This window comes from Hippocampus comes, unplaced genomic scaffold (genome assembly GCF_001891065.2).
Source record: "Hippocampus comes isolate QL1 unplaced genomic scaffold, H_comes_QL1_v1.1 scaffold28, whole genome shotgun sequence".
NCBI lineage: Eukaryota > Metazoa > Chordata > Actinopteri > Syngnathiformes > Syngnathidae > Hippocampus > Hippocampus comes.
Window position 1 is genome coordinate 97,120 of NW_017805405.1, and position 10,128 is coordinate 107,247.

At 40.0% G+C, this 10,128-nt stretch overlaps 1 protein-coding gene across 2 annotated transcripts; it reads right to left on the reverse strand.

The window, feature by feature from the left end:
- On the reverse strand, positions 1-9,538 carry slc66a1 (solute carrier family 66 member 1). 2 transcript variants are annotated; one of them, XM_019873192.1, is made up of 8 exons: positions 9,434-9,538; positions 7,442-7,635; positions 7,228-7,357; positions 6,644-6,731; positions 5,853-6,004; positions 4,993-5,085; positions 3,407-3,592; positions 1-1,492 (listed from the first exon to the last, which is right to left on the reverse strand). In XM_019873192.1, exons 2-8 carry the CDS (start codon positions 7,630-7,632, stop codon positions 1,406-1,408), a joined length of 927 nt encoding a protein of 308 aa, XP_019728751.1. In that variant the 5' UTR covers positions 7,633-7,635; positions 9,434-9,538; the 3' UTR covers positions 1-1,405. The 2 variants fall into 2 exon arrangements, with proteins under 2 accessions (XP_019728751.1, XP_019728752.1); XM_019873193.1 differs by having other exon boundaries at positions 7,442-7,651; positions 9,434-9,526.
- Between the last annotated feature and the right edge of the window lie 590 nt (positions 9,539-10,128).

A 10,128-nucleotide genomic window follows, 5' to 3' on the forward strand; every position in this document is an offset into this window, starting at 1 on the left:
TGAACAGAACTGTAGCACTTGATTCCCGTGAACACAATCTGAATATTTCTCAATAACATTGGATTTCAGTTGTCTGTTTAGGTTACAAGTCCAACAGAAACAAATTTGGTACAAAATTTGGAAAAACGGTGGTGTGGAATCAGACTCAACGGTCACACAAAGCAAATTTCAACCTGTACCGGAGGAAGGAAACCAAAAAAAAAAAGGAAGAGCAAGTGATCGGGTGGCCCTGTGTATGAAAACACCACTGGCACGGCCAATTTGCCCCAATGCTGCATTAAAACACATGCGGTAGATCTACATTTATTTATTTTGTTTGGTATGAGGGGGTGGGGGGCTCACAAGATTTCTCTCCAGTTTGTATTGGCTGAAAACATCTCATTAAAAAATTCCCACAAGAGTTGTGTTTATAAATTGCCTCCGTTCATCCTTGGTGATGGATGGGCACTTCCCCTCACTCACAAAAAAACAGCCATCGCAATCTTTTCTGCCACTGTTTCAGAACCGTTCACACGCGCGCACACAGAGGCCTCATTTTTACATTGACCTTACACCCGAAGCGGGTGGGCCCTTGAGCTTTGTATGTGTGTGTGTGGTTGCTTGGTGGCAAAGTGCATGTTTGAAGAGGTCACCGTGAGGTAGCTAATGAAGGGAAAACAACACAGAACAAGGATAATCGTTCATAATATTCATATCAAAATAAAAGAAAATGAACAGCAAGCAGAACTAAATAGTTTCCATTTTAGTTTATTTTTTTTTTAACAGTACACTGACCCAATGACACTCCCCCCCCCGAAAAAAAAGTACAAAAAAATGTGTGCAAAAATTACGTGAGAATGTTGACTAAAACTATAAATTAAACATGCATAATTTTGTGTATAACAGTTTACGTGGCATGCAACATCACCGAAATAAAACTGGTCATGGTGTCTGTATGTAAAACTAAGTACAAAGTCAATAAAAACAAAGAAACTTGAAATTAAAATGCGCTTAAAATACACAAAAACAAAAAGCACCTTTTTTTTTTTTTTTTTTTTTACCGATTCCCTTACAATGTAAAATTTCTACATTTAAGAGCAGAAAAACAACCAATGAAGTCAATATTCAAGCTACAGTTGCACTGTAAACGAGACCAGAGATCTTCATGCAGCAGCGCTTTGGCAACTTGTTAGCGAAAAAAAACAACTCCCAAGAAAAGCTTCCACGCAAGAGTTCTTCGCCATTGCCTTTAAAACTGTACCAGAACAATGCATAATCCGTCTGCAATATTTAAAAGAGCATTTACCTGAAATGGGGAGTGAAATAAATACAACTATACAATTAAAACAAAATGAAATGTACTTTATCCTGATTTGGTGATTTTCCGTGAGGCGTTGAATGGCTGAGGAGTGGTTTGTGGAACGTTCTAGCTCCCCATCAGAGGCGTCGTCTCCGAGCTGCTGGAGTCCAGCCGGTCTGAAGCTTTACGGTAGCTAATGAACTGCACGGAGATCTGAAGCACATCGTTAAAGATGAAAAAGCCGAGAGAACGAGACTGAACACGAGGGCAACAATGCTGTTTTCAAGTATCTGTTTTAGCCATCCCCTAAAGCGTGGCTTAAAATCTCCCAGCGGTTTACAATGAAACGGTAGCTAATCAACTGCACAAAGATCTGAAGCACGCCGTTAAAGATGAAAAGCCGAGAGAACAAGACCGAACACAAAGGCAACAATGCTGTTTTCAAGTATCTGTTTTAGCCATCCCCTCAAGCGTGGCTAAAATGTTACAGTGGATTAAAATGAAGGGTCCTGCTATAAAAGTTTTCTTAATTACTTATTCTGCCATTGTCCCATCGATTAAGGGGATTAAAATATACTTTGCATGATTAAACAACAAATATACAGGTAAGGTGCTGTGGTTGTCCACTTTGGATTGCCGTTCTCACATCTGGTCACTGGGCAACAGCAAATTTTAAATCAGAGATGGCTTTATGTGTACCTTAATGTACTTGTGATGCTGATTTGAAAAAAAAAAGTCTTTACTTTTATTCTTGCACATCAGATTTTCGAGATACTTTCATTTTTTTTCTTTTTAAGTCTGACCTACAAAAGCTTGTGCAATACGGATTTTTATCATGTGTTGTAATTTATAGCTATGACGTTTGAGGGGGGAAAAAAAAAAACACCTGCTGCTGAACCTCACCCGAAATTCATAAATATCCATCCATCCATATTCCGATCTGCTTTATCCTCACAAGGTGAACCAGCTGTCTTCAGGCAGTAGGCGGGGGGACACCCTGAACCGGTTGCCAGCCAATCACAGGGCACACAGAGACAAATCCACGCTCACAATCACATCTACGGACAATTTAGAGAGTTCAATCTGCCTGCCATGTATGTTTTTGGAATGTGGGAGGAAACCGGAGTACCCGGAGAAAACCCACGCAGACCCAGGGAGAACATGCAAACCCCACACAGGAAGGCCGGAGCCGGGATCGAACCCGGTACCTCTGCACTGTGAGGTCGACGCGCTAACCACTGGACCATCGGGCCGCCTTCATAAATATTATGAAACATTATATTATTGTCATGTTATAATTATTATAATAATTGTTATTCAGAAAACATGACATGCAAGAGAGGTGATCGACAGGTTAGCACGTCAGCCTCGCAGTGCACAGATGCAGAATTCGATTCTGGCTCCAGCCTTCCTGTGTGCAGTTTGCATGTTCTTCTTGTGTCTGTGTGGGATTTCTGCGGGTACTCCAGTTTCCGCCCACATTGCAAAAACATGCGTGTCAGGTTATTGGAATACTCTACCTTGTCCCTAGGTGTGAGTGTGAGTGCAAATGTTTGTTTGTCTGTGTTTGCCTTGCGGTTGGCTGGCAGCCAGGTCATGGTTGTACCTCGGCGACTGCCTGAAGAAAGAAACTGCCTGAAACTGAGATAGGCTCCGGCACGCACGCGAACCTCGTGAGGATAATCGGAATCAGAAAATGGGTAGATGGATGGGCATGCTGGAAAATAAACGAGGGCATATTCTGAAGTGGTGAAAAAAATATATAGTAACAATTTGTTGACCAGCGTAATCTCTGTCCCGTCCGTCCCTTTGAGTGTGTGTGCCTTTAAAAAGTGGGTCTTGGACTCTAGCAAGGGTAGTCTAGATTAAATTAGCTAACTGCTCTTGTGTTGGTGGTCATCGACGTGCTGTTGTAATATGTTTGTTAGTTCTGCTTTGTGTCACTGATCACTCTCAGTAGAACTTGATCTCCGCATTTGTTATCAAGGTTGTAAAAAACAATAATTGCCTCACTGGGCTGAGCGAGTGCTTGGATATTTGCCATGATGTGCGCAGTCACATGACGACACTCTGAAATGTAGCAAGCACACGCCGAAGCGGCTTGGGAGCGAGGCCGGCAAAGGATACAAAGAGGTCCAAGACGAGCGTTCCGAGGCTTCCGATGAGCCAGGGCAGGTGATGGATCACGTAGCTGTTCTCTCCTTGACCCTGGTCAGGGTTCTTCAGCAGCACACTCAGGCCATATGTAGTGTTTCCGAGGATTACCAGAGCAAACAGGAAGAAAGACACCCCCTCGGTTGACTTCCTCTTGAACTGAGAACAGAAGTCAGAGTTGAACATATTCAATCACTAACACAGGCAAGAGCAAACTGGCCTCCCTTCATATATGACTAATAATAACAACATCGTGTGATCGCCACTCCTCCAGGGTGGGCGGGACATAGTTGGGGTAAGAGCATTATTTCACAACACTTTGAATACAACACTCAGTATATTGAAGGTCTATATACATTTGTGAGACCTACACAGGTCTCCAACTGAAGGCCCGTGGGCCGGTTCTGACCCTCCAAGTCATTTGATATGATCCATCCCTCCCCTCCACAATCCGCTTTATCCTCACAAGGGTCGCGGAGCGTGCTGGAGCCCATCCCAGCAGTCTTCAGACATAGATGAAAAACCATTTAGGCTCACAATCACACCTAGGGACAATTTAGAGTGTTCCATTAACCTGCCATGCATGTTTTTGCAATGTGGGAGGAAACCGGAGTACCCGGAGAAAACCCGCGCAGGGGGCGAGCATGCAAACTCCACACAGGAAGGCTGGAACTGGAATCGAACCTGGCACCTCTGCACAGTGAGGCCAACGTGCTAAAGAGTCTTCCACCGTGTGATCCACGAAAGCTTTTTTTTCCCCCATGAATTTTGTTCAAAGCCAGCCATAAAAACACCCGATGGTAGGGTTTCCACATAGAACATTTAAGGCACAATGCAACTCAGCTTCTGGCTAACAAACGTCCTAGCTAGCCATGTTTTAAATGCAAATTCAAGCACCATTAAAACAGCAACAACTGACAAGCCATTATGAGGGTTTACATCCAATTAACACTGCTCAGGCTGTTTCTGGTACACTTGACGGCATTCTTTATTTTCTTTAAGACTGGCTTGACCTCAAATGAAAATATTTAAGCCGTTGGTGCTTTGTTTTCAGTCTCCTTAAATGTGTTCCTGTTTACACCAAAGACAAGCTGTTGGTTTTTCTTGTCTCCTTACTGCGCAGAATATGAAATCTTGTGAGGGCAAACCAGACCGACAATGTGGCCAGCAATGTGGACAAGTTCGACACCTTGGCTCTACAATCCAGCAGCCATGAACGCCGCATGGAACTCCTTTTGAAGCCGCATGAAAACCTCAGGGTTCAAAGCCGTATATGCCGTCAGATTGGATGTGCTCTTAGTTCAGAATATTGATCCATATTTAAGGCGCATCAGATTATAAGGCGCCTTTTGAGAAAATCGAATGCTTTCAGGTGGGCCTGATAGTGTGGAAATTACGGTAGCTTGCAAGTCGCTGGTGAACACTGTGGAATATTTTTGCACCGCAAAAGCCAAAATGTCATTTTGGAGTCATGCGAGGAGAGACATATTTGCAAAACAAACACATGTTCAATATGCAATGTCAATATGTACATACAGAACCCATGTTGCCATACTCACATTAGTGTAAATTTGAGGAAGTCTGGAAAACAGGTAGAGCACTGATGATACGGAGCCAATGGAGAAGCCGATGATTTCTTTGGGGGTGAAAGACTGAAGCAATGAAAACGAGAGATAAGCAAGAACAAGTTTTAAACCGTTACAACCTGCGATTCATTTTGAAAAAAAAATTACATTTATTTATGTGTAAGTCAACCCAACAAATTCATTCAGAGTAGAGTTGAACAGAGATCTTCTGAAAATGTTTTGCAGGGCCCTAACAACCTCATTTTGGGGAATTTGCATGTTTTTTTTTTCCAGTAAAAAAGGTTATTGAATATTTCACCATTGACATTTTCTGAGCTTTATCTTGTTGCCGTTCCTTAGAGATGGATTTAACCTGACGTGCAAAATAATGTTTACTGCACAATAAAAAGATCAATGGTGATTCATCAAATTAATTGGATGAAACACAAAATACTGAAATACTGTTCAAAAAGTTACATCATCGCATTTATGTACAGATTATGTCCCAGCCCAATTTGGCAAGCATCGGTGAACTTTGGATGGCCCGCCACAGTCACGTAGTTGCCCCGGGCCATCGGGCCACTGTTAACGTAGAACCCTGTTTTGTCCACGATACTCGAAAAGGATTTGTTTAAGTCGCTCTTGACGATCTTATCAAATGTGGACTCAGAGCAAATTTTATTTGGACTTGATAGAATTTGTCCAAAGGGGGATTTCTAGAGAAAGTTATTTCTGTAATGAGCTACCCATGAGCAAAACTGCGCTCATGAAAAGAAGACATCACAGTGTAGAAAACGCAGCGGTCACGACAAAACGTATCCAGCGGTACTTATATCATGGAGCTTCATACTGACCCCGCCAACATCCGCGCTTGAGAGCAGCGTGCGGCCCCTGTATGCCGAGGGCATCGCTTCCTGCTGGTGAGCGAGCCACCCTGGAAGGTTGGCGAAGCTCGTCGTGACGCCCAGGACGCATGTCAAACCCATCACGTGCAAAACCCTCCTGTCTGGTGAAGAGCAGAACAGCCGAGTCAGTCAACAGACATTTCAGCGCAATCTTGCAGAAAAACACTGCAATGTCAGAACATCATCTTCCTGTGGGTAGAAGTGCGGCAAAGACTCAACTCCGCAGAAATAAGTTCCCCAAAAATATCACCATCTTCGCTGATGATTTCCAGTTTCGAAAACAGCACACGGCCGGAGCATTTTATGATCCTTTCATACAAAAAGACTGACGTGGTAATCAGATGCTATGCTATGCGAAGTTAATAATATTACACATTGGCCTTCCAACACAAAGCATGCAACTTGAAAGCAGGGAGACTGAAGGTCAACTTTTTTTTTTCTTCTCAGAAACTAACTTTTTAAAAGTGACTTTAGTGTTGGCTGCAACAAGAAATGGTTTGATTTGATTAAAAAAAAAAAAAAAAAAGGAACCAAGGAAATGGAATCCACAATTATGATACTTAATCTTATTTTGGCACTGTTGACTTGGGATATGGTCGTCAATGTATTAAACGTACATTTCATACTGGTCTTAATTGCAGTAATTAGCAAGATGTAACTTACGGCAACTGAAGTTTTATATTTAAAAGGGTTTCTTTTATTTGCCACATAAATAAAATAATTTAATACAGCATACTCACTTTCAACCATTTTGTTCTTCATCTTGTAGTATAAATACATGGATAACATCAACAAGTCCGCCAGAACATAATAAACTGCAGTGTACGTCTAGAGGAAGGAAGAAAGAAAAAAAAAAAGAAAATCAAAAAGATGTGGGTGAGACCAAGATTCTATAATGGTTAGCCAATAAAACTATAGTTCAGCTTCATTCTTTAACCCAACCCGTCAAGTCCTGTAATATTTCCAAAAACTGGTTGAATAATATCTATACTGTATATATATTCATTACTTAGTCATTTATCCTGTGAAATATTTGTGCATTACTTTATTGAAAATTGCACAAAAACCAGCTGCTTTCCTTTTGATTGACTTTCTCAAATAACATCTTAATTAATGTCAATTTGACTAATTATAAGTTTGACAGTTTAACAGAAGGCAATTATTTCTATTTCCATTATTTTCTATGGAATGAATTGAATTAGAAGCAGTCCGGCACTTCACAAGAGTCATTGAAATAGGAAATTGATTGACATTTGCGCAAGACGCAATAAATATTTTGTCACTTGCACCATTCGTCACCAGAATTTTTTTTTTTTTAGTTCACCTGAAGCGGAAGCTGATCTGCTAAAAAGGACCCCACCAGGTTGCAGGTGTCACCTCCCAACCACAGCAGCAGAAACCAAATGGAGAGCGCCCTGTCCATATTCCCCATTTTGCACGAGCTGTAGTACTGCCTGTGAACAATTCAAACATACATGATGTTGCGTTCAGGTGAATGCTTATTTCCTTCCATACGGCCCAGAGAGGGCGATACTTACGGCAGTGAGGACATCATGAAGCAGAAGATAGACAGGAGGCCCAAATAGATGCTGGCCATGTCCCTTGCATCCTGGGCACATTCTCCAAGACCTTCCCAGACCCATTTGGACCCGTTGGGGCACAATGTAGTTAAGTTTCCACCCGAGGCCCATCCAAAAGGCACATTTCTGAGGACTCCGTACTTCAGCATATTCTACAGACAAAAATAGCTGTGAAAATCAATTGTGAATGATTGTCTCCAAACTGGTAAACAACGTCTATCTAGTACGGCGCTTCCCAACCTTTATTTAGCCAAGGTATATTTTACATTTGACAAACTTGACAGAAAACCACTAAGGTAAAATGTCACAAGTAGACAGCTGTACTAATAATGACTCATCTCCTTTTACTTACAAATGTATGTTAATTATCTTCCTTCTGCTATCTACTGAAAGCTCATTTACTTGGTCTGCATTCATCATTCATGAATAAAATAGATAGAGGAACAAGATAGATTATTGTGGAAACCTAAAAGACTCAAAATTAAATATTTTAAAACAACCTTTTGAAATAAGTACAATTTTGATAAAATAAGACAATACAATATGGTCATTAACTTGTAAGATAAGGTAATATTATTTGGAAATATGTTCTTACTATTTTTAATATTTCTCATAATTTTATTATAATTAAATATTTCACAATAATTACTTTAACAATGTGACACTTTTTAAAAGACTGTAATAACTTGTTTTTTAAGATTTAATTTTTTTTAAAAACGAAACGTTTTTGTATTTTCCCCCCAGAGTCCATATACAATTCATAACGCCATTTTTCAGGAAAAAAAAAAAAAACTTAGTCTGTCAATCAAAGTTAGAGGATTGGACTTCTGAGTGTGGTCACCCACGTTAGCATTTGGTTGCGTCAATGCTGGACTGAAATGTGAACTTCCAGACACCACCTCATCAAAAACACACCGCTGCTGCAATTCTCTCTGAGGTTCAGGTTAAGTCCTTCCGTTACTATCCAGACGATGGGCAACTTCTCTGAGTAACTCTGAAACGGACTTCTCTCCTGTAGCCATTCTGTCGGATGTCTCCACGCTTGAATTGATATTGCATTTGATTGACAGACCAAGTCGATGTGCTGAAATATGGCATTATGAAATGAAAAAGGCCATTGTGGAAAAGGACATTATTAAATAAAAATGGACTTTATTAAAAAAAAAAAAAAAAAAAAAAAAAATAAAAAAAAAAAAAAAATTTTTAAAAAAAAAAAAAAAAAAAAAAAAAAAAAAAAAAAAAAAAACACTTTTTTTATGTTATACAACCTGGGAAAATAAAAAGTTATTATTTTATAATTACATTGTAATAAGTGGATATTAAAGGATTGTAAGAACATATTTCATAATTACATTACCGTATTTTATAATTGAATGGCCACATTATATATTTCTTTATTTTAATGAGGAAGTATTGCTAAATTGTGTTTCTATTATTTTGACACATTAGGGCTTCCATAGATTATTTGTAGAAAACAATTTTTCGTGAAAATTGGATTGGTAATCACTGGTTTCGAAAATTGCTCATGCAGCCCATGAATTAAAACGAATACAGAAAAGTCGCTTCAATTTATTTTGTAAACAGATCAACCAACCATTCGTTTTTTAAATCTTAACTTTTCTATCTAATCCTATATCCGATGGGCTCGATCATATCGACCTATTTAATAAAACACAATTTCCAGTGAAAACAAAATCGAAAGGATGAAGTTTAATCACGTGACGCCACTGATTAGATCAACCAAGCGCATCCGCATGGAAACCGATTTAAAATTACATATCTGCTCAGGTTTTGTGCAGTCAGCAGTTAAGCAAAACAAGTCTTAGCCACTTAGTTAGCTTCACATCTGTCAAGAAACAAGTGACTGAGTTTCCTTTCAACTGCTGTCTTGTAACATCAAATACGTTCAAGTGAAATTACAGTATAATGAGCAATGAAAAGGTGGCTTGCCTGTGCGGTAGCTGGACGGCGGATACAATCAAGCCCCGACGGCCCACGTATGGCTCTGGAACAATGCTATGCTGAGCAAAACAAGGAAGCAAATGACAAATAAAAAAGCTCGCTGCGAGTTGATTGGCTGCAGCGTTGTTGTCATGTGACATAAAGTGGGCCAATGGCGAGGGCGAAAGCAAGTTTCGTCTTCAAATCGTGTTCGAGTTTAGATAGATAGATAGATAGATAGATAGATAGATAGATAGATAGATAGATAGATAGATAGACAGACAGACAGACAGACAGACAGACAGATAGACAGATAGACAGATAGATAGATAGATAGATAATTAAACAGAACGCCGTGTCTAGACGAGTGAGGCTGAATATGACATGACTGTTCAGAAACTTTTGACTTGACTTCTCCTTTAAGTGATGTGTAAAAGTTAGGCAAATCAACATTTTGATGTATGCGTTCCAAGTAAATGCCACTTTTAAGAAGCGCCATATGCAATGCGGCTGCACGTGTGTACAGGCACACAAATATTTCACACGAACTTGTCACATATCCACAAACCTTGACAAAAAGTGCATCGTGTGTCTCCACGTGCTGATTTTGTAATTAGTTAACACTGTCACCAGCTTTATATTTTTAGAACGCGGTTGTTAAAGAGAGCGGTTACAATGTGCCATCGTGTGCAAAAAGAATGGCT

What these genes read in the sequence shown, in the direction of transcription:
- slc66a1 (XM_019873192.1), bottom strand. Translation starts at nt 7,632, where the DNA reads ATGCTGAAGTACGGAGTCCTCAGAAATGTGCCTTTTGGATGGGCCTCG. An exon ending in TTCATGATGTCCTCACTGCC is followed by an intron (nt 7,358 to 7,441) that starts GTAAGTATCGCC and finishes AATTGTTCACAG; the next exon opens with GCAGTACTACAGCTCGTGCA. An exon ending in CAAGCGCGGATGTTGGCGGG is followed by an intron (nt 5,086 to 5,852) that starts GTCAGTATGAAG and finishes TCATTGCTTCAG; the next exon opens with TCTTTCACCCCCAAAGAAAT.